Source organism: Mytilus galloprovincialis, chromosome 3 (assembly GCF_965363235.1).
Source record: "Mytilus galloprovincialis chromosome 3, xbMytGall1.hap1.1, whole genome shotgun sequence".
Classification (NCBI taxonomy): domain Eukaryota; kingdom Metazoa; phylum Mollusca; class Bivalvia; order Mytilida; family Mytilidae; genus Mytilus; species Mytilus galloprovincialis.
In genome coordinates this window covers 55,434,314-55,459,238 of record NC_134840.1, presented here as the reverse complement: position 1 = coordinate 55,459,238, position 24,925 = coordinate 55,434,314, and the positions used below count along the sequence as shown (strand labels likewise).

The following is a 24,925-nucleotide window of genomic DNA, read 5'->3' as shown; positions in this document are numbered from 1 at the left end:
TTGGAGTTCGGTATTTTTTTTATTTAACTTTTTTCTAATGTTGTGTTTTGTCTTTCCTTCGTTTTTTTTGCTAAGACATTATCAGTATGTTTTCGACTAATGTGTTTGCACATCCCTTTGGTATCTTTCTCATATCTTTAACATGGTAATCATGGTGTTCAGAAAAATTCTGCAAGTCATTCATATTGTTATTTGGATAGAGAGTTGTCTCATTGGCACTCACACCACATCTTCCTATATCTATATATCTATGATATATATTAGAATTTTGTCAATTCTTCTGTTCCTGAGTGGCGACATATTGAGAATGGCCGGTTCAAAAATGCATTTATAGATCTACTTAATAGAGTGTTAAATTTCTGTTTCCATTCATGTTTTACATGTCTGCCTATCAAAGTTATCAAATTGTAGTAAGTAGGACCATTAGGATATGTGTATAATAGGTTTGATACAGAAATACCAGTCATGTTTAGTTTGAAGATTCATTGGATATTTGATAACTAGAGCTTGAGTAGAACACAAAATTATCTAAAATAAAACAACCCAAAAAGAATACCAAGAACTGATTTTCTAGTGTGGAGATAATGACATTAAAAAATGGTCCTCTTCATATGCCATGAAGAAGGAATACCCTCGCTAAATCAAGACAGCAAAGGGAAACTGGTCAGAACAAAAGTTTAATCCATCTGACAAATCTTCATATCCGTTTCTTTCATACACAATGTTTTACTATTCATCAAATCATTCACAATGTGTTAAGGATACCTTTCTTCTTGATAACTATAAATATGAATGTCAATTAAATTGAGTTAAAACTTGTGATGAATGCAGATCTATATATCCATTTCCAGTGTATAGAGTACCATTTAACTAGAGAATACTGACGGAAGTCACCATAGAGGGCTCATATCAAGTAAATAAATAAATTTTGATGCAAATAGGATTATTCTTTTGACAAATAAAATAGCTTATAACCACAGAAGGCAGAAATTTATAAGTGACTATTTATTCATTACCAACCTCAAAGAGGTTTTAAAATGAAAAGCAGAAACAATTGTCCATATGTAATTGCTGACATAGTTGAAATGTTCTAGACCATGACTTTCAATGTTTTCTTCCTTGTACAAGACAAGGAAAGGGGAGGGGTGGTGAATTATTGGTACAAGATCCATCAACAAACTCCAAGGGTTTTAAACCAGAGCAGAAACAAGCTGTGATGGACAAAAACACATAAAAACTTGTTACTAGAGACCTTCCATCAATTAATTGGAAGGACCCAATTCATCAAAGAATGCATGTTTTACTCTTGTTATTTTGGGTCCGTTAGAGCTTGCTGTTAATAGGCATGAGCCAAGCCTAGTGTTGAAAGCTGTACTTTGACCTAAAATGCTTTACTTTTTACAAACTGAGACTAGGATGGAGAGTTGTCTCATTGGCTCTCCTACCACATCTTCTTATATCCATGAAAGGTTTTTCTTTCAAAGTAATGGATAGACAACAGGTGAATCATCTCTGTAATTGATATGCACCTTGTACAGTTTAAAATTCTATTTTATTTCCTCAGTATAATGAACATTTTCAATGATATTTATGTACACATGATCAATACAGCATTACAAAATATATAAGATATTTACAATGATATTTCCCTTATATCACTGCTTTAAAAAATTCAACATTAAAAGTAAAAAGGATGGTTTGTGATTTATCATGCTCCAAAAACTGTCTGAAAGTTTACATTATTACATCAACAAAAGCAGCATTCATCTAGCAAATGCTGTGTTATGCCATTTACTACTACTGACCCTTATGCACTAAATAATTCACAAGTGTTTATATATATTTAAATGGCAAATGAAAACATCAAAATATGATCAAACAATTCCCAAATGTCAATCTTTATCTCCACGGTCTTCTGGAGATTTTGATCTAGACTTTGAAGCCTCTTTACGGTCTACACTTGGACTTCTGGATTTACTTCTACTACGACTTCTGCTTCTTGAACTTTTACTCCTGCTACGACTTCTACTTCCACTCCTGGACCTTCTTCCTCTTGACCTGGATCTACTTCTACTTGGAGATCTCGACCTTAAATAAATTGAACATGTGGTTAACTCTTTACTCACAAACAACATTTAGAATTTGTAATACATCAAATTCAATATGATAAACAAGTGAATCAGTACACGTTGGGTATGATTGTCTTCAGTTATTTCAGACCCGAAAGGTGGTCATCATTTTCACTTGTGTATACTGTAAATACAGAAAATATTGGTTGTATTTGTTATTGCGATTTTTGAAGAAAGCCCAAAATTGAGATTAACTATTGTGATTTCAGGAACATTCTGTATACAGATATATGTATCAGATATCAAAATGAGAGTTCTTATACCAATATTCACCAAGTTGCATTATTCACATTAATTTCTGAATTTACAGTACTTAGTTCATAGAATATTTATAGAGTTGTACTTCAACATATCTTATGTAAAAAATTTAAAGGATAACAAGCATCACAAAAAATATAGTAGAGTATCTACCCTATAGATTTTTTTTTACCCACATTTTTTATTCAGCTCTGCTGAAGTCAGAATGTTGCTTCCATGGACTCAATGTAAAAATAAATATTATTTTTTTTTTAAATCCCTTACTTCCTACCCTAACTTTAAGGATGGATCTGGAACCACATATACTATTTTATTTTGGCCTACGCAATATTACAGGATACATTTTTATTTCAAATTTATATTATGTTTTGCCAATATCATGTGAAATATCTTACAGTAGAGGATGAAACTTTTTGCATAATTTGTATTTAAAATGCAACTTATTAAAAATATGGTTAAAACACAATACATATCAAACCATCTCATTAAATGTAATTACACGTACTCAATTAAATTCAATATAAGTTGTACAAACCTCCTCCTACTGCTTCTACTACTACTTTTTGGTCTGTCTTCTATCAACTTGATTTTTCTACCATTGATTTCTGTATTGTCTAATTTATCCAAAGCTGTCTTCATATCAGAGTATGAGGAAAATTCAACAACTCTGTAAATGAATTGCATATCCATTAAACAATTCCTTAGAACACTTTTCAAATGGAATAGTTTTACGTGAATATTTTTTTTATTTACTTTTAAAGAAGCAAATTATGAAACAAAAAAATAGGTAATTTTGAAATAGATTTTTTTCTCTGCAAACATAAAATTTATTGCAAGGTAATAGATTAATCAACAGTATGCATATAGTAATCATTGTAATGACTTACCCTTCATTTTTGTGCTGCTTGTGTGCATCTGCATATGTGACTTCTCCAGCCTGTCTCATATAGTCTTTTAAATCCTTATAAGAAAATTGTAAAACAAAGTTAGATATGTACTTAATAAATTTTATCTTTTCAATTTCCACATAACTTTGCATTATACCTACCTACCTATATTTAATCCTCATTCTTGGAAAATATTTCTGGTTTTATCAAGCTATCATTGTATATGAAAAACTTACAAAAATCCTGGCTGCATGTTGGGGAATGGGAACAACAATACTGCTTGAAAACTTTTGGTGTTTTGATTTCAAAGCTCTTGTGTAAGGCCAAATTTAAGGAATCAAATAATGCTTGTGATTGTAAGGCACATTAAATTAACTGCTGAATGCAGGGCAAGTTTTAAGGCTTTTTTTTGATGTTTGGAATCACTAGAGTATTCATAATAATAACAATAGACACCTATTTTTTTTTTAACTTTATGGAAACTTATCCTTGAAACTTTATAACTTGACATTACACTACTTTCTAATAGTTTCCAAATCTTGAATCTTTATATCCTTCAAACTAGAGGCTCTTAAGAGCCTGTGTCGCTCACCTTGGTCTATGTGCATATTAAACAAAAGACACAGATCTATGGATTAATGACAAAATTGTGTTTTGGTGATGGTGATGTGCTTGTAGATCTTACTTTACTGAACATTCTTGCTACTTACAATTATCTCTATCTATAATGAACTTGGCCCATTAGTTATTCAGGACAATATTTTGTTAAAATTTACAAAAATTTACAAATATTTATGAAAATTGTTAAAAATTAACTGTAAAGGGCAATAACTCCTTAAGGGGTCAACTGACCATTTTGCTCATGCAGACTTATTTGTAGATCTTACTTTGCTGAACAGTATTGCTGTTTACAGTTTATCTCTATCTATAATAATATTCAAGATAATAACCAAAAACACCAAAATTTTCTTAAAAATTACCAATTCAGGGGCAACAACCCAACAAGCAGTTGTCCGATTCATCTGAAAATTTCAGGGCAGATAGATCTTGACTTGATAAACAATTTAACCCATTTGTCCAATTTGCTCTAAATGCTTTGGTTTCAGAGTTATAGGCCAAAATCTACATTTTACCCCTATGTTCTATTTTTAGCCATGGCGGCCATCTTGGTTCGTTGGCCGGGTCACCCCACACATTTTTTCAACTAGATACCCCAATGATGATTGTGGCCAAGTTTAATTAAATTTGGCCCAGTAGTTTCAGAGGAGAAGATTTTTGTAAAAGTTAACGACGACGGACGCCAAGTGATGAGAAAAGGTCACTTCGCCTTTTAGGCCAGGTGAGCTAAAAACATCAATGACATTCAAAACATTTGCCATAGGAAACATTTGCAAAAACAATCAATTAATCATAACATCTTTAAACAACTGTAACCAAAAAGCCTTACAAACACATGCCTTTATACTTTTTGTATGTTTTGCATAACTTTTGCTATGATACTCTTATTCAAAATGCTTCAACATTTCGAATCTATATTGGTATAATTAACAAGTGCTTTGAAAGTTCAACAAAAAACATGACTGTTTTTATCTTTACTATTTCATTATACTCTTACTTCATACATAAAATAGATGTGTATCATTTAATAACAGAATTACCTCTACTGAATAGAAACTGACATCGCCTGAGAGCTTAATGAAACCTTGCTAGAGAGAGCATCAGGACTTCAAGTGTACTTCTGTTTATTTCATCATTACATAGCAGCAGTTTTCTACCCTTTTTCTGAACATAGGGAGATAGTAAGAACTATCCAATCTGGAAGTACGGATACCTTTAGCAACTGGCATTCACCATATTTTTTGTTTTCCAAAGATTGACCATGCTAGTCATGTAAAGCGTGACTTTCCCATCCTTGTAGGACCCTCTTTGTCTTCTGACAGATGAGCATCAAGCTAAACCCCCTCGTTGTACAGTCAACACTTCATAAGCAAGAACAAGAGTGAAACATATTGAAGTAGCCATTCCTTGTGGCACTTTTGGGGAGGAAGCTGTGATTAGACCCTTCGTCCTTCATCATGCTCCTGTCACCTCACCTTTGAGGGTGCTTATGAGAGAAGACAATACTATTTAGGTATAAAACATGAATATGTTAAATATCACAATCTGTTTATTCCTTTTAAATGTTGCAATATTGATTATATTAACACTTGTGCAAATGGTTTATGCATTGTAAAGAAAAGCATGGCACCAAAATTCAAGACATAAATTTCACAAGACTGATAAACCATTATCACCTTATAAAATTAGCAGCTGTTTTTAATATAAATTAAATATTTGAATATTTTTTGAGATAACCTAAAAAGGAATATAAAGATAGTGAAAAGTGTTCCATTTTGTGTTGAGCATTAAATAATTTATTAGCTTCTGTCAAGGTTCATTTTATATCTAAAAAGAGGAAAACAAGTTCAATTTTTCTAATGATGACAAACGTCTAGTATCTTCAAAAGTTACCTTAAAGACTCTAAAATGTGTTGAGTAAATAAAACAAGAGCATTGATAACATAAATTAGGAAAGCCATAAAGATTTTGTTTACAGATATAACACACATACCTGCCAGCTCACTCTTGATGAAAGGTTTTCGACAATTAACCTGTGCTCTGTTCTTGCAGGTGGTCCATACCTGTAACAGAATACATTATTATACTTCTTTGCTTAAAATATTAACTCTGGCATTATTTGGATACATCTTTTAGGATTTATAGATAGTGCACTTTCAAGTACTTTCCCTCTTTGGAATCACAGAAATTTTAACATTTACTTAATTCTACACCTGTGTATCATAGTTTTGTCTTTATTAATAATCTACATGCTTTAATGGATTCAGCAAGTTATATGTGAATTAAGGAGTTGGTTTTCATTTCTGATTTCACCATTTCAGAATCTTAATTAATATTGGTAAAATTCTTAGAGGTACACAAAAACTAATTGTAATGCTATTGCACTGTGTTGGTTAATTATCAATTGATGTTGTAAATCTATCACATTTGCTTTGGAAAATATAACCAACCCACATCAAGCAAATCTATCAATAACACTCCCAACTTCAATGTTTTCAAATTGTCACATCTTCAAACAAAGACAGCCTATCCTTAAATATTCAAATCTCATTTCAGACACATTTTAAGCTCAAGTTATATCTCCTACAACTAATTCTTGATTAAGAGCAACAAAAATTATTTATTCAGATAAAAGCTATGTGAAAAAATTATACAACTATTAATGTAATATTTTGCATGTACTTCTCTTAAATTTTAATTACTTTGCATATTTTATCCAAGCATCCTTATTTAAATTTAGATTAAGATTTTCATTAAATAGAATAATCATTATCAGCCCATTCCAAAATTTCATGGACAAACACTTATAAAGTTGAAACATTTTCTTTTCATTAATTCATCAGATTGCTATCATTTCTATAAAGAATCTCCTTCTGATGCTTTAACAATGGGGTTTACTTTTTCATGTTAAAAGTATAAAGTGGTCTTCATCCAGGTTTAATGCATGTATTATTATATAATAACTTTCATTTAATGTTTACTAAGAAACTATTAGGTTCTGTTTATCATATACATCTCACGCCTTAATTACTACTTCTACATGGGAACATCTAAATCAGCATTTGAAACAACAAAGAATCATCCTGAATCGTCATTTGCAACGATGGCTCATCTTAACCATCAATAGCAACATCAACAACGGAACATCTTTTAAAATCTTCATGTTGCTTATCGAGTAATTCAACTAAGGAATCATCATTCTGTATTGTCAATTGAGATTAGTCTCATTAACCCACACAATGTTTTATTTTTCATAACATCATGCTTCCCGGAGTAGATTCATCAGTAGTTCTGTGGATAAACTAGCCAACCCTGATGGATGGATAGATATATAAATCAAAACTTAACAGTGCTGAGAGGTCCAACCGTAATTAACAACAGAATTAACAAGAATTCAAGCCAAACAAAACTTGCATTATAAAATTTGAATATGAAGGCTGTTAATTTCTATATAACATATAATACTGTACCTTTCAGCACTATTGTTGTTCTGTCCAAAGCCCCTTCTATAATTATAATTCAAAAAAAGTAATTGTCAGATGATAAATTATTTTGCATTAAGAATTAATGTTAACTTCAATTGATTTTTGAAAATTTGATGTTTGAAGCTATGCACTTCTTGTTAACAATTTTACATTTTTGAATTATTGGTTTCCTGCATAGATTTTTTTATGCTGAAAAATCAGATTTTCACTAAAATATTTTAGTCTTTTATTCTACTATTGTCTCAGTATGGTTATGTTATGCAATACTGAAGTATCACTTACTCTCTTGCTCTCAAATAATTGCTTATTTTGTGATCCAAAACCAAATTCAACAGATATATTTAAACATATTTTTCCAATTATACTTCAAAACATAAATCAATATTATAAAGGTCAATCTCAACAAGATGCAATTCATTTAAACAGAAACATTCTTTTTCACCAATAAACATGATAAAAGCCTGCTATTTTCATTTTAAAAAATCCTTTAGAAGCTTTGGGGTCTACATTTTTATTTTATGTTATTAGTATAAAGCTGGTCACATAAACTACCTTCCTTAAGTTTTTACAAAGAAACTGACAGATTCTTTTTATCTTGAACATCTGAAGCATCGTTTAGTAACATCAACAGGGGAACATCTTAACATCATTGAACACATCAAAGTTGGAACATCTTAACTTCATTCGCAACATCAATAAAGGAACATCTTAATGTTCATGTTGCTACTTCAACTCAGGAATCATCATTTTAAAACACCAACATCAATTTGCATCTTCAACATCTTAACATCATTCTGCATCACCAATTAAGGACAGTTCTATATTTTTTTTAATGCTACCATGGACATCTATATATAAATTCCACAACTGCAACAAGTGTATTACGATATTTCTCCACTCGAGACAGTTCAATTTTACTATTTAAAGTGCGAGGCTTGCAGAGCTTTTTAAATAATTAAAATTTAACTGTTGAGAGTGGAGAAATATCGTAATACGTGAGTTACAGTGGTGGAATCTGTTTCTCTTATGAGTTTTTATCCTTCCTTTTCAAAGATTTGAGGAAAGTTGTGTACTTTTGATGTGACGTCATCAGACATGGTCGCCTTTTTTCATGACGTCAATAAGAAAATTCAGAAGAAAACAAGAAAATTTAGAGTCACTATTAAATTCCAATCAATCATTTGCAGAGAACAGATTTTTCACTAGTGAGGAGAAATATTATTCTCACACCAGTCAGGAAATTTGAAAAATAGCACTAAAATTAGAGAAATATAAATAAAACACTCAACGGTGCTGAGAAGTACAACAAAAGAAATGACAAGATATTAAACAGAAGAACTGATAACAAGGAATTTACACATTATAGCCAATGAGTTCAATGTAAAATATATAATACTGTACCTGTCACCACCACTGTTCTGTCCAAAGCCACCCCTTCTGTAACTATAATTCAAAAGAGGACATTGTCAGATAATACCAAATTCTTCGCTTCCACTTAAGATTAAAAGCATTTTTTTTTCCTTTCTATTCTTCAAAAATTTGTACTTTCATACTAAATTCTATTGGTTTCTATTTTTATGAAACATGGAATATCAGTCAAGAACTTACTGTAAACTTTAATAAATTCTTAATGTATAGGAAATCAAGACAAAGTAATGGCTGATGAAGTTTGTCCAACTATTAAATACAACAGATATCGATTGTCATGTAGAACTGAAGTTTGTCTTACTTGTCTCTTCCTCCTCTTCCTTGTCTACGCTGTGGAGGATAGTCCCTATACCCTCCTCTGTCTCTACCTCCATCGCGTCTATCATCACCTCGAGGAGCTCCACGAGCATGCTCAACGGTACATCTGAAACAATACAAATCTAATATACATTTGGACCTTACTTTGTCAACCATATAGGTTGCATTAAATTCCCAGAGTTTCTAGTTATTCCTTTCATGTGAATTGTTCCTATTTCACAAGGTGATATAAGCATGTTCTAAACTTAAAAATTCTGTTAAAATCAAGTACATGTAATACATAATATTATACAGTATATTTTTTTTTTTTCGCAACTTCAGGACAAAATAGGCATCTTAAATTTTCATTGTGTATAATTTTCGCTGAATGAGAAAATACACACGAAAATGTAACTGTATCGCATTGTTATAGATGAAAATAACACAACATTGATTGACCGACAGGTAATCAATAACAGATAAATATACTAGTAACCCAGATATACAAATATCCTTGTAAAAGTGATTATTTTTTATTATATTTTAATTGAAAACAGAGATTATTATTAAGTTTGCTAATTCTTGTGATCTGTTGAAACAAAAGAAAGACTATAATTAACAGTATAATATATTTAAAAGTTTCAAATTTTGATAAATCTAGGAAAATGTATTTTCTGCTATATTCTTCTTACATGTATCTAACACTTTCAATTCTGCTAAAGGTTACATTTTTTTTTAAAGAATATAAGATTGATTCCAACAAAAGGTTCACATAAGTTCTGCTTTAAAGCTCATTGATAGTTTTCGATATTATGAAAAGTATATTTAAATCAATTAAATAAGTTATAATTTTAAAATTTTGTTATTTGAACTGAAAACTAAAATTACCAATTATAAACATTGAATGTTATAAACCTCCTTTACTCAAGGTAAAAAAAATGTTAGAACTGACTATTATGAATTTATAAATTGAGCATCTTTATACCTTTCTCCACACAAATCTTTCCCATTTAATTCATAAATAGCATCATCTGCATCCTTGTAGTCTTCAAATTCCTGGAAAAAATATATGGCATCATATTAACTAGCCTATAAACTAAGAAATTTATAATATTTCTTTATTCTAATGGTAATTTGACGAAATAGTTTAATATGTCTGGTCTCAGGCCAACAACTTTTCTCTGTTTTTGTGCCATTAATATTTCATTGGTTCACTGGCATTCTTCCAAGGAATAGAATAGAGAATAGAAAGGGTGAATGTGTGAAAGAGACAACAACCCAAGGCCACCAATGGGTCTTCAATGCAGTGGGACCTTTAAAGGATAGTGTTTACCTTTAAATAGTCATGGGATTTCAACACGGTGACACCAAACCAATAACTAGCTTCTCCCATAATAAATGCTTGAACCGCAACAATCTTGTAATTTGGAAAATACCAATAAAGACAAATGTTTCTGTGTTTTCTATTTAAGATTTTACTTTAAATAGACAGGCAAAATGGCATTGATTACGGTAGACACATCACTGCAAAGTGCGAAGGTAATAACTGCACTTCAGAATTACGTTACACACATACATCTTATTTACAACAATAGATATAGAAAGGTGGGGCATGAGTGCCAATGAGACAACTCTCCATCCAAGTCACAATTTATAAAAGTAAACCATTATAGGTCAAGGTTCAGTCTTCAACACAGCCTGGGCATAGATGTTACATGTGTATACTGTAATTACAACTTACAACAAAACCATAACCATTTTTCAACATGACATCTCTTATTTTTCCATAGCCTTTAAAAAATCTTTCAACATCTTTTTCTCTTGCATGATGCGACAGTCTCCCAAGATATACTCTGGTTCCCATTTTGAATTAAGTCTGAAAAAGAATAAGATACAAATAAAAATTTTCATGTTTCATTTCTTAATGAGAATTTTTCAATCCATATTTTTAGACTTGAAATGGCACATATTCATGAAAAATGATGAAACTTTTCAGTCTGCATCATTAGCCACTAGTCTAATGCACCTGAGTAGTAAAATTTTATTTGGTCTGCCACTATTTCCCAATGTTTGTTTATACACAAAACATTTCTTCCCATTATCTTATGAATACATGCAAGTTAAGATTAAAAAATTAGTAAATAAATGTGACTTTGGCCAATGTGTCCATTGGACACGGACACAGATGATGCCCCCTCTTGCATAAAACATAATAAAGGAACATAAATCAAGAACAGTATAAGTGACGCTACCTTATTTGTACCTAATTGGAGTTGTGTGGTAATAACAATTGTGTACAAGTTTCAGAACATTTGGTTAGGGCAAAATCAAGTTAGATAACAGAAACGAAAAAGTTCAGCATTTTTTCATTTGTAAAGGGCATAACTGTAGAAGTTAGAACGGTTAGGTGACACCACCAATATTTCAAACTTGATATGTATTTTGTGGTTAAAAACATTGTGTATGGGTACAAGTCAAATCGGCACCCATAGAAAAAGTCACATCGGCACCTGGTTAAATCGGCATCTAGTCAAATCGGCACCTATTTAAAGTCAATTCGGCATCCAATAATATTTGATATAATAAATATAAATAATTCTAAAAATCTATTAATTCATGATCTATTTTGGGGGTTGGATTTTAGCATGTATTAAAACGCATCAAGCAGTTAGAATACAAAAGTTTATTATTTAAAGTTTTCCCAACATTCTATGACTGACGTTTTGATAATTTTTCTTTTCAATTAATTAATAACATACATGTAGTTACTTCAAAAACTTCATAAGAAACAACGAAGCCCTTACCCAAGCTGTTGTTTAACAATGAAACAATTAGAAGCAATAAAACAGAAAACTAAATGTATGAGTCCCTTTCAATAATTCAAACTTTCATGCAAAATAATTAACAATAAAGGTTTTTTTCAGGAAAGTTTAAACAGTATTAAACCAACAATCCTGCAAAATGTTCAACTGGTTAAAAAATGCATAAAAAATATCCAATACCTCTTATATATAATTAAAAATACACATTTAGTTTATATGAGAGAAAAAAATATTTACATCAACCCCAAAAAAATGTGAATAAAATTAAGTGAATATCTCTGGACAACCTCTTCCTTAATTAACTCTTCTTGCATAAATACTGAAAAATTTCAGGACAACCCATTCCTTATTTTTACTGTTTTTGCTAAAAATGCTGTTAAAAATATATATGAAACAAATCTAACATGGGTGCCGAATTGACTATATCAAGTGCCGATTTAACCAGGTGCCAATTTGACTAGGTGCCGATTTGACTATACCGGGTGCCGATTTGACCAGGTGCCAATTTGACTAGAATTCATTGTGTATGAGCTTCATAACAATTGGTTGAGGCAAAGGAAGAGACCAGAAACGAAAAATTCAGCATTTTTTTTTTCATTTGTAAAGGGGCTTTTACTCTAGAACGGCTAAATAGCTGTCACCAAAATTCATACTTAATCTGTGTTTAGTGGTAATAAGCATTGTGTATATTGTATAAGTTTCATACCATTAGTTTGGGTAAACTAAAGTTAGAGAACGGAAACCAACTTTGGGATGTATGGATGGACAAGGGTAACTGAATACCCCTCAGTGATATTGTTTGCATTAGATTAGTGGAGAATAAAGGCTTTTTCCCCTGGAGAAGAATCCCAATTTGAAAAAATAATGGCTAAAAATTATTCCCAAAAAGACAACTTTTTCCCAAACAGTGCAGTCTCAGTAGTAATTGTGCATGAATACAAACTGAAAAACACTCATTTATACATTTTGCATGCCTAAAATGACTATATGTGCAGATTTGATGGCCTATTTATGTATCATCACTGACAAAAATGGGTCTTACTTCAAAGCAGGGTTTGACTCTTGAAAGGGAGTCTGTAAATTGAAGTTTCAGTCAAATTCATGGTTTATTCTCAATTTCCCAATTTGATGAAAATTACACATATTTCCCAATAAAAAAGGGTAGAGGTAGTTTTGAAAAAAGCCAAGAATATCACTGCCCCTCTGCTACGTCAGAGGCATACAAATAAGAGATCTGCAGACACTGTTCAGAGAAATCACACATATTTTTGGGGACTGTGATGACAAAGACTCAAATTTTCTTTAAGTTTTTTAAATTCCTCAAACCGAAGAGTAAAAAGATTATCTACATTGTTGTAGATACCAAAAACCATAAAATTTGTAATTAATGGACAAGAATTTCCATGTAACATACATGCCACATTGAAAATTAAATTTTAGGGGCCGTTAAATGTTATTGAATTCAGTTTGTACATTAATTATATACACTTCAGTGAGGGAAATTTGTTTTTCTTAATTGGGTTATTTTAATATCGGCTGGGTCTCAAAAACTTTTAATTTCTTAAATAAAGGGGCGAAATGGAAATAGGGCGAAACGACCCACTCCTTTAACGGTTGAAAAAATTTAGGTCGAATAAAATATTTGAGAAGAGAATCTCCGTAACGGTCACTTTTACTTCAAAATTTAATTTTAGGAGAATGCAAGCAAAAATCAAAACATTAAAATAGATATAAAAGCATGAAAGAAAATGTTTTATCGATATTTTACTTGCGCATTGTTCACCCAACTTCGACATGGTTTGATAACAAAAACAATTCAAATAATGTAAATAATAATAGTAGCTTATTAATAACTATCTTAGCAATTGCTGTTCGTGTAGAAATAAATGCTTTAGCATGCTATAACACATTATTAAACTTATAAAATGATTAGGGAAGCTTACGTCTCCAAATATCTTACAGCATTTTCCAAAATCAGTATCGTAAAAGAGCTTTAACTTATAAAATGCTTTCAAATGATCGTTGTTTAAAGAGTTTTTGAGACATGGATATCAAGGATAGTGCGTGGCCATAAGTATCCGTCACGTGTGATTTTTGAGAACAGAACTGCGAACTCGCTTATTGATTGCTAGCTTTTTTTTCAAAAATATTTGTGTGGTTATTCCTGGCCAAATTTTGTTAACTTGGTACCAATTGGAGCGTTATTTTAAAATGTGTTTATGTACAAATTAGTTATTTTTGTGTTATGGACCCTTTCTATTTCCAATCGGAACTACTCGGCCTTTCTGGTTGCACGAAGAAATAACTGTACTGCATAGCCGAGTAGTTACGATTGTTTCTATTTCGTGCCACGACTGAAAAATCACGTGATTTTTGTACGGGTGTGGATAGTAAACCCCACATTGACAGAAACAAGTGCCTGTGGCAGAAAAACGATAATTGTATCCCTATAGCCGGAAAAAAATGTCATTTAAAGTCAACAATGTTCTGAGTGGTTGGGCTGACATCTAGTCCTATAACATATGACTTCGCATCCTTATTCAATTTTTAACGTTTTTATACTGATATTTTCATTTTATTTTTTTTTTGAATGCGAAGTCATATCGAGATACGTTAAATTCCTTTAGCACTTTCCGACATGATTTCAGGTCGGAACAAAATTGCTTCAATCTTCTTTCTATGTCAAATATTTCACGGGCCAAATATCATTTTAAATTACTTAAGCACGAAAACTATTAAAAAAATTACTTACTTGTGCTAAAGAAAAAGTTAATCCATCGCTTTAAGAAAATTTTATTCTCGAGTCGGAGCTCATTAACACCAGTTTAAATATGGCGCCAAGATTTGAATAATTTTCGAAATATAAAATCCAAATGAAAAAAAACGAACTTATGGCATCGTTTAACGACGATTGGTTTCAATTTTTTTTAAACTTAATTTCTAGCTTTAAGATACAGAATAGAATACAGTTTGTTTCAAAAAGACAAAAAGGAAATTCTTATTAGCGTTTTTATGAAACGATAATCTATCCTTGAAAGAAGGGAGTTGTATAATTTTTCACACCACATGATCAATCATGCATTGTGATAGTTTTTTTTTTAAATCTCAATCGCAAAAACTCCCACATTTTTCCTAAGAGAACCATTATGTTTTAAAGAAAAACATTACCCCTCCCCCTCCGTGTGTAGGATTTAATAATGTCCCTCATGAAAAAATGTCCACTGGACACATTTTCATAGTAAATACTGTCCATGGACAATATATACTTATTTAAATGTGTCCTGGACACAATTTCCTATGAAAATATGTCCTCAGGTATGAAAAAAGTGTCCATGAACATGGACATGATTCACAACCATAATATTGTCCAGGGGGACATTTTTTCACAGGACATTGTGTCCGCCAGGGCATTTTTTGATATGATTAAAGTATTAAATGATATTCATTGCCTTGTTATTACTGGACCCATTTTAACTTTTAATTGCGACCTTTAATTAATTGTTACTTTGACATAGAGTTGTCTCATTGGCACTCATATCATCATCTTCATATCTATATCTTTTAATATAATATATACATGTATAATTCAAACTCAAATAAGTAACAGATGCTGTCAGTATTATTTTCCTTGGGGGACACAAGGATTTGTATAATCCTTGGGGACACAATTTATTAACATTCACTACAAAAATGTGTTCTGTAGATGGACCATTTTTCATAATTGTTGCTGTAAAATTCTGTCCACTTAGGAGACAATATTTCATGGCAATGGACATTATTATTTATTTTCAATTGCATTCTTCTCTGACATAATAAATATAGTAAAGATCTTCAGATTTAAACTTCCTTCTTATTGTTATTCTATCATTGTCATTTAATCATTTGCCGGAAATTTCTTAGAACTTAAATTTCTCTATATTCACTTCCATCCATTATTTGTTTGTTTACATTTGTATATTATTCAATTTCGAATCAATCCTTCACATTTTAATTAAAATTCAAGTATAATAAAACTTTTTAATGACCTTTGTATTACTTCCCTTGGAGGACACAATTTAATAGAAACTATTATGAAAATTTGTCCTGTGGGTGGACACTATTTCATATCTTTTGCAGTAAAAATCTGTCCATTTGAGGGACACTATTCAATGGCAATGGACATATATTAAATACCCAAATTCTATGAAAAACTGTCCTCATGGACACTTTTTTACAGGACACTATTATGTCTTACACGTGTTCCAGAATTTTCTTTCAGAACCTTGATAAAGGGAAACGTTGAAAAATAAAAATAAAAATGTTTTTCTTACGTCTATATACTTATTATGTATACCTTAGGCCACATCAATTTGATTCCTTGTTCGATGGACCCGCCCGCACCTATTTTTTTTCAAAACAGATTTTTTTTATTTTTTTTTATATTCCCGCTTCCCGCATCCGGAAATGTAATCATGTCCATTTCCCGCACCGTTCTTTTTGTAAATATTATAAAAAGATATCAACATTTGTTTTAAAATCACAGTCTAACCTGTATATAACGACTTTAAACATAAAATCACCCAACCACAAGGTGTAAATATCTGTGAGAATATTTGTTTCAGCATGAAACCAGAGACATATAATACATTATGTATTATATGTCTCTGATGAAACCTATTTATCCAAAGAGGGAGTGCTCCGATATAAATTTATAACATTAACAGCGCGGAAATACCTGTAAAGAACAAACAATTGGTTTCTTTCCCCCTTACTTATGTTCCCTATCAAGACATGTTCGCTGTTAGAATAAAGAATAAAGTACGAAGAACTTCTGAAGGATTTGCCTTCAACTGCAATTATATTGTATGCTGGCGAAACAAAACTATTTATAGCCAGTGCATGTTTATGCACCTGTCCTGATTGATTCAGGGGCCTGTCGTTCAGCAGTTATCGTTTGTTGATGTTGTTCATAATTTGGTATTTTCCTGTTTGGATATATATATAAATTAGACCGTTGGTTTTCCTGTTCGAATTGTGTACGCTAATAATTTTGGGGTCCTTTATAGCTTGCTGTTTGATCTGTATCAAAGCCCTGTGTAAAAGGCCGTACTTTGACCTGTGTTTGTTATAATCAGGTTGAGAACAACCCTCCCTCAGATAAGGGGTCATTTTATTGATGTATACAAAATTCTTGGACATGTTTTGACCATTTAATACCAGATAGATATATAGTTCTTTGAGAAAATATTAGCTCTTTTATACAAACAAATATATTATAACTTATATTGATCCCTCATAAAACATGTAAAAGGGATATTTATAACATTAAAGGGTTGCCCCCAAACTGATTATGACTTGAATGGAGAATTGTCTCATTGTCAGTCACACACACATAGACCAGATTTAACTATATCTTGGTGAACAGGGAAAAAATACATCAGAAATTAAAGAAATGTCAACGTACAAGTGATAAATCAAGTTTTAATATTGTCAAAATTTACTTTTTAATGTTTACAAAAAAAAATTATAATCGCTCGCCTTTACTTTTCAAGCTTCGCCTCAAAAATTTGCAAATTAAATATTTTCTTATTAAAATTTTCAAATCGCTCGCTCGCCATGCTCGCCCCATATTTTGGAGTCCAAAAATCCGTAGAACAAGAAATTAAATTGGTGTGGCCTTAGTAATTTTAACTAATATTTTCATTTGTCAGTCTCTTGAATAGTTCCCAAATATATGATATAAAATTTGTTATATGGGCATTTCTGAATGTTGTTTTGCATTTAGTAGATATAAACTAGAGGCTCTAAAGAGCCTGTGTCGCTCACCTTGGTCTATGTGAATATTAAACAAAGGAAGCAGATGGATTCGTGACAAAATTGTGTTTTGGTGATGGTGATGTGTTTGTACATCTTACTTTACTAAAGAGTTTTGCTGCTTACAATTATCTCTATCTATAATGAACTTGGCCCAGTAGTTTCAGTGGAAAATGTTAATAAAAATTTACAAATTTTATGAAAATTGTTAAAAATTGACTATAAAGGACAATAACTCCTTAGGGGGTCAATTGACCATTTCGGTCATGTTGACTTATTTGTAAATCTTACTTTGCTGAACATTAATACTGTTTACAGTTTATCTCTATCTATAATAATATTCAAGATAATAACCCAAAACAGCAAAATTTCCTTAATACAATGTATTACCGATTCAGGCGCAGCAACCCAACAACGGGTTGTCCGATTCATCTGAAAATTTTAGGGCAGATAGATCTTGACCTGATAAACAATTTTACCCTTGTCAGATTTGCTCTAAATTCTTTGGTTTTTGAGTTATAAGCCAAAAACTGCATTTTACCCCTATGTTCTATTTTTAGCCGTGGTGGCCATCTTGATTTGATGGTCGGGTCGTCGGACACATTTTTAAACTAGATACCCCAATGATGATTGTGGCCAAGTTTGGATTAATTTGGCCCAGTAGTTTCAGAGAAGATTTTTGTAAAAGATTACTAAGATTTACGAAAAATGGTTAAAAATTGACTATAAAGGGCAATAACTCCTAAAGGGGTCAACTGACCATTTCGGTCACGTTGACTTATTGGTAAATCTTACTTTGCTGAACATTATTACTGTTAACAGTTTATCTCTATCTATAATAATATTCAAGATAATAACCAAAAACAGCAAAATTTCCTTAAAATTACCGATTCAGGGGCAGCAACCCAACAACGGGTTTTCCGATTCATCTGAAAATTTCAGGGCAGATAGATCTTGACCTGATAAACAATTTTACCCCTGTCAGATTAGCTCTAAATTCTTTGGTTTCAGAGATATGAGCCAAAATCTACATTTTACCCCTATGTTCTATTTTTAGCCGTGGCGACCATCTTGGTTGGTTGGTCGGGTCACGCCACACATTTTTTAAACTAGATACCCCAATGATGATTGTGGTCAAGTTTGGTTAAATTTGGCCAAAGTGATGAGAAAAGCTCACTTGGCCCTTTGGGCCAGGTGAGCTAAAAAGGTATGAGTGCCAATGAGACAACTCTCCATCCAAGTCACAATTTATAAAAGTAAACCATTATAGGTCAAAGTACAGTGACTGTCTTCAACACGGAGTCTTGGCTCACACCGATCAGCAAGAAATAAATGGCCCAAAAATTAGTAGTGTAAAACCACTCAAACGAGAAAAACAAAGCGGTCTAATCTATATAAAAACGAGAAACAATTATGAACCACATCAACAAACTACAACTACTGAACATCAGATTCCTGACTTAGCACAGGTGCAAACAACTGCAGCGAGATTAAACGTTTTAATTGTATCAAACATTTACCCTTATCTGAAACAATAGTGTAACATTGTATTAATAATACCCCGTTCTAGATAGTCAAATCTGACCCCTTCAAATACAAAGGAGAAAAAAACATAACCCCATTTCAGACAAATGAGCTAAAAATGCAACCCTGTCTGTCGGAACATACCCGTCTGGGTATCATATATATATACTAGAACACACCCGTGATATCACGGGTCCGAGACTGAATTAAAGTATATAACTATGCGCAAGCCTTATTTTAGTATTAGTATTGTCATCTGATAAAGTCATGCCGATTATAAGATACACAGTTTTTCTCTGCTTTCAAGTCTTTCTGTTTGAACCCGTCGAACTGAAACAATAATATTAATTATTTGGAAAACAAAAGGTCCTGGAATGGAGTATTTTTTAATCAACAGCATTGTCCTATATAAGTTATAAATAAAGTTGAATTCTTTAAGTCGCTGTTTTACGTCGTGGCCACTAACAAATTGAAAACTGTACCTATACACCTTATTTTTAGTCCAGATTTTTAGTATTCGTATTGTTATCTTAGAAAGTCTTACTGATTAAAATACTACAATAGGTATAACAATTTGACAATTTAGTAGTGTCAACCCTGTGGTTATGACCCGTGTATATAGCATATTAATCCTGAATACAACGTTTGGTGGTGCGCCTGTCAGATGCGGAACGTACAGATTAGGTAATAGGTAACGGGTGATTATACTATTGGTATCGGTAGCTGACTCGACCCGGAACTTCTTAATTATTGGCAATATTAATTACGTGGAAAACAAAAGGGCCTGGAGTGGTGTAATTTTTAATCTACACCTTTGTACTATATTATTTATATATAAAGTTGAATTCTGTGATTCGTCGTTTTTACGTGATGACGGCTGACAAATTGGACCTCGTAATTTTAGTATTATAGATATATATAGTGAGTATCCACCAGGTACAAGTAAAATGGCTATTGGGGAAGTGTCACACAAAACAACCATTTCATGTATAGATTTACTTACCGTTTTTGTTGTATAAATTGGGTGTCAAGTCCCCATCGGATAGGGAATAAGTATAAAAAGAAATCAGAATATGTGTTTAATTATTGATTAAAGCAAATAACGATAGGTTTTTTTTTAAAAGGGGGGGGGGGGCGTACGCCCATTACGCCCTTACGTGGACCCGCCTCTGAAAATTTCAATAATTTCCTGAAGTTAGATGTCCTCGTCTGCAAACGTTTATGGAATAGCATGTTCTTGGTATTCAATCCAGTGTCTGAGTGATAGAAAAGATTGGACACGATAAAAAAATAACCTCTAATATTTTTGCCTTTATAGATACTATTAATTTCCCCCATCTTTAGTTTAAGACGAATTGATCGAAATATATCGGTGAGTTCACCTTTTTAATGAACTCGCAAGCTCCAAATTGAAAGAGTTGGTATTGCTTTGTTTCATAAAAAAGAATGGCCAACGTAGATACAAGTATCTTTTCTTAGGGAGGGATAAATCCTACTTTATAAAGGACCACTCTGACTAAAACAAAAAATCTCTGATACTGACATTATCAAGATGCTTGAATCCTTGATTGACAACATATTTGTTACGTTCGGAGGACATGTTTTTCAACAGACTGTCGGCATTCCAATGTGAACAAATTGTGCCCCTTTTCTTGCCGACTTGTTTCTTTGTTATTATGAGGCTGACTCCATACAGGAACATCTTAGGAAGAAAGATTAGAAGTTAGCAATATCCTTTAACTCTACTTTCCGCTATATAGATGATGTTCTTTCACTAAATAATTCAAAATTTGATGACTATGTTGAACGCGTCAATCCCATCGAACTAGAGATAAATGAAACAACAGATGCAGTTAAGTCGGCCTCATACCTTGACTTACATCTAGAAATTGACAATGAGGGTCGGTTGAAAACAAAACTTTACGACAAAAGAGATGATTTCAGCTTTCCAATTGTGAACTTTCCATTTCTAAGTAGCAACATTCCAGCAGCACCCGCATACGGGGTATATATCTCCCAATTGATACGATATTCCCGTGCTTGCATTTCCTATCATTATTTTCTTGATAGAGGGTTGCTGCTCACAAGGAAGCTATTAAACCAAGAGTTCCAAATGGTGAAGTTGAAATCATTCCTTCATAAATTTTACGGACGCTGTCACGAGATGGTTGACCGTTATGGCATAACCGTTACACAAATGATATCGGATATGTTCCTTACGTCGTAACTACAATCCCCTTCCCTTTCATGAATGTGACCTACCGAATTAGACTATTTACCGGATTTGTTATCACATAAGGTAGCACTCCACAGTTAGGTGTATTTTGGCCCCTGTGGATTTTTCAAATATGAGAGCTAGTGTGCAATAAAATTCATTTTTGGATAGCTGAGTATTAAAATAGCCTTTGTATTGGGTTTATATGAACATCAAGATTATGTAATGTATGTAATATAGGCTGTTTTCTGTATGACAGTCCGTATTTGCATGTCCCTACCATACATTGGTCCGGCAATTATTGTAATGTTTTTTTCCAACTTTTTATCGCACGAACTTTGTGATTGGATTTTACGAAAAAATGAGGCGAAAGACACCCATTTTTTATTTGATCATTAGGAAGATTTATGAAAACAGTTTCTAAAAAGGTATCACTCAAAGGCATTGAAATTCTAGTTTGATCCAAATTTTGGGGGGATATGTGACATGTCCACCCCCCTTTTTGCAATATTTTATGGTAAATAAATGCAGAATGTTGCCATGGAAACACATAAAAGGAATTAATTTTTCACTCTTTTAACTTTTGAAAATCAAATCTATGGAATATACTGATTACATACATATGCACATGTACAACACAAACAGTTAGGTTAATGTATTAGAAATCCAGGAATAGGAGATGATAAAACATTTTGTGGCTCATTTTTAATTTTATTTTCTAACTGTGGAGTGCTACCTAAGCAACACGGCGGGTGGCACATGTGGAGCAGGATCTGCTTACACTTCCGGAGCACCTGAGATCACCCCTAGTTTTTGGTGGGGTTCGTGTTGCTTATTCTTTAGTTTTTTTATGATGTGTCATGTGTACTATTGTTTGTCTTTTTGTCTTTTTCATTTTTTAGCCATGGTGTTGTCAGTTTATTTTCGATTTATGAGTTTGACTGTCCCTTTAGAATCTTTCGTCCCTGCTTTCCAAGCCAAACCGTTACTGACGGCCTTTCCGACTAACAACTTGTGATACGACCTACCAGTTCTTCTACAAATTTGATGTTCCTACTAATAGCCACCAAACCTGTCTAATTGCTTACGCACTGCGTGCTGAGGCATTTTGTGTAAAAAGAATGCCACATGTAATTTCCCGCTGATGACCATGTTGATATCATAGACAAGTTTTCTCGCGAATAGATTGATTTGCTCAATTAGTAAAGTCTGAAATATTTCATGCATATCATACACGAAGTAGCATGTATTTAATTAGACATGTTTGATGTCTACAATAATTATTGTTCAAATAAAGATAACAAAAAATAGTTGTTTGTGCTTAAAGTCCGGTTGCAAGTATTTCAGACAATTAAAACCAAATGCCAAAAAAAATGAAAAAATCAAATTAAATATATTTTTTTTGCTCTGTCTTGGAGTAAAGGCATATATTACCCAAATAATATATTCATAGAAATGTTCCATAACAGTACACACCAAGACTCAAAAGATAGAATTTTAAAAGAATTCAAACTGAAAGAAAGGACCCGATGTGTGATTGCTATAGTTATTTTGGGTATGGGTCTAAACATACGGGACGTAGACTTGGTAGTACATATTGGATGCCCTAAATCTGTACTTTCTTACTGGCAAGAGGCAGGCCGTTGTGCAGGAGATGGCCGACAAGAGCTAAGTCTCATCATTTACGACATGTTCACTGTGTCTTTGAAAAATACCTCTAGAGATATTGCGAAAATCGTACAAAACAAAGATAGCATGTGTGTCCGTACGCAAGTACTGTCACTTCTTTCAGACCCATGAGAAAACAGTTGCAAGTCTGTCGGAAAGTAATATATGCAGTGGATGCGACTTGGAACATTGTGATTGTTCTTCCTGTAGATCTTGTTCTGTACGCATTGAAAAGTGTCCATGCCAAAAGAGATGCTTTTTCAATGTACAGACTTTCCTTAACCAAGAACGTGTAGATAACAAGCTAAGTTAAAAGTTTCTTGTCACGGGCATTTACAAGTAATGGGTGAATGAAGTTTGCTTTGCTCGCCCATGGAGTTGTACATATATATAGAATCTTGACCGGTTAAAACTGAACTGTATAATAAATGTCAACACTGTCAATCCGACTAATGGGTGAATGAAGATTGCTTCGCTCGCCCAAGGAGTTGTTCGGTTCAAACTAGACTATGTTAAATAATGATACTATCATCGGTGTTTCACTTCCATTTTTATTAGCTCACCTGGCCCAAAGGGCCAAGTGAGCTTTTCCCATCACTTTGCGTCCGGCGTCCGTCGTCCGGCGTCCGTCGTCCGGCGTCCGTCGTCCGTCGTCGTCGTCCGTCGTCGTTAACTTTTACAAAAATCTTCTCCTCTGAAACTACTGGGCCAAATTAAACCAAACTTGGCCACAATCATCATTGGGGTATCTAGTTTAAAAAATGTGTGGCGTGACCCGGCCAACCAACCAAGATGGCCGCCATGGCTAAAAATAGAACATAGGGGTAAAATGCAGTTTTTGGCTTATAACTCAAAAATCAAAGCATTTAGAGCAAATCTGACATGGGGTAAAATTGTTTATCAGGTCAAGATCTATCTGCCCTGAAATTTTCAGGTGAATCGGACATTCCGTTGTTGGGTTGCTGCCCCTGAAATGGTAATTTTAAGGAAATTTTGCTGTTTTTGGTTATTATCTTGAATATTATTATAGATAGAGATAAACTGTAAACAGCAATAATGTTCAGCAAAGTAAGATTTACAAATAAGTCAACATGACCAAAATGGTCAGTTGACCCCTTTAGGAGTTATTGCCCTTTATAGTCAATTTTTAACCATTTTTCGTAAATCTTTGTAATCTTTTACAAAAATCTTCTTCTCTGAAACTACTGGTCCAAATTAAACCAAACTTGGCCACAATCACAATTGGGGTATCTAGTTTAAAAAATGTGTGGCGTGACCCGGCCAACCAACCAAGATGGCCTCCACAGCTAAAAATAGAACATAGGGGTAAAATTCAGTTTTTGCCTTATAACTCAAAAACCAAAGCATTTAGAGCAAATCTGACATGTAGTAAAATTGATTATCAGGTCAAGATCTATCTGCCCTGAAATTTACAGATGAATCGGACAACCTGTTGTTGGGTTGCTGCCCCTGAATTGGTAATTTTAAGGAAATTTTGCTGTTTTTGGTTATTTATCTTGAATATTATTATAGATAGAGATAAACTGTAAACTGCAATAATGTTCAGAAAAGTAAGATTTACAAATAAGTCAGCATGACTGAAATGGTCAGTTGACCCCTTTAAGAGTTATTGCCCTTTATAGTCAATTTTTAACCATTTTTCATAAATCTTAGTTATCTTTTACAAAAATCTTTTTCTCTGAAACTACTGGGCCAAATTAATCCAAACTTGGCCAAAATCATCATTGGGGTATCTAGTTTAAAAAATGTGTGGCGTGACCCTGCCAACCAACCAAAATGG

General features: G+C 32.7%; 1 protein-coding gene across 2 annotated transcripts; it reads right to left on the bottom strand.

Annotated features, from left to right (window-relative positions):
- Window positions 1-1,530: 1,530 nt before the first annotated feature.
- Window positions 1,531-13,981, bottom strand: LOC143068355 (serine/arginine-rich splicing factor 6-like). Of its 2 annotated transcripts, XM_076242349.1 has the most exons (10): window positions 13,868-13,981; window positions 10,844-10,978; window positions 10,088-10,158; window positions 9,107-9,229; window positions 8,779-8,820; window positions 7,363-7,398; window positions 5,886-5,955; window positions 3,275-3,348; window positions 2,923-3,054; window positions 1,531-2,088 (listed from the first exon to the last, which is right to left on the bottom strand). In XM_076242349.1, exons 2-10 carry the CDS (start codon window positions 10,964-10,966, stop codon window positions 1,893-1,895), a joined length of 867 nt encoding a protein of 288 aa, XP_076098464.1. In that variant the 5' UTR covers window positions 10,967-10,978; window positions 13,868-13,981; the 3' UTR covers window positions 1,531-1,892. The 2 variants fall into 2 exon arrangements, with proteins under 2 accessions (XP_076098464.1, XP_076098465.1); XM_076242350.1 differs by lacking the exon at window positions 7,363-7,398.
- Window positions 13,982-24,925: the final 10,944 nt, after the last annotated feature.

What these genes read in the sequence shown, in the direction of transcription:
- LOC143068355 (XM_076242349.1), bottom strand. Translation starts at nt 10,966, where the DNA reads ATGGGAACCAGAGTATATCTTGGGAGACTGTCGCATCATGCAAGAGAA. An exon ending in AACAACAATAGTGCTGAAAG is followed by an intron (nt 5,956 to 7,362) that starts GTACAGTATTAT and finishes ATTCTGTTACAG; the next exon opens with GTATGGACCACCTGCAAGAA. An exon ending in AGTAGAAGCAGTAGGAGGAG is followed by an intron (nt 2,089 to 2,922) that starts GTTTGTACAACT and finishes AATTTATTTAAG; the next exon opens with GTCGAGATCTCCAAGTAGAA.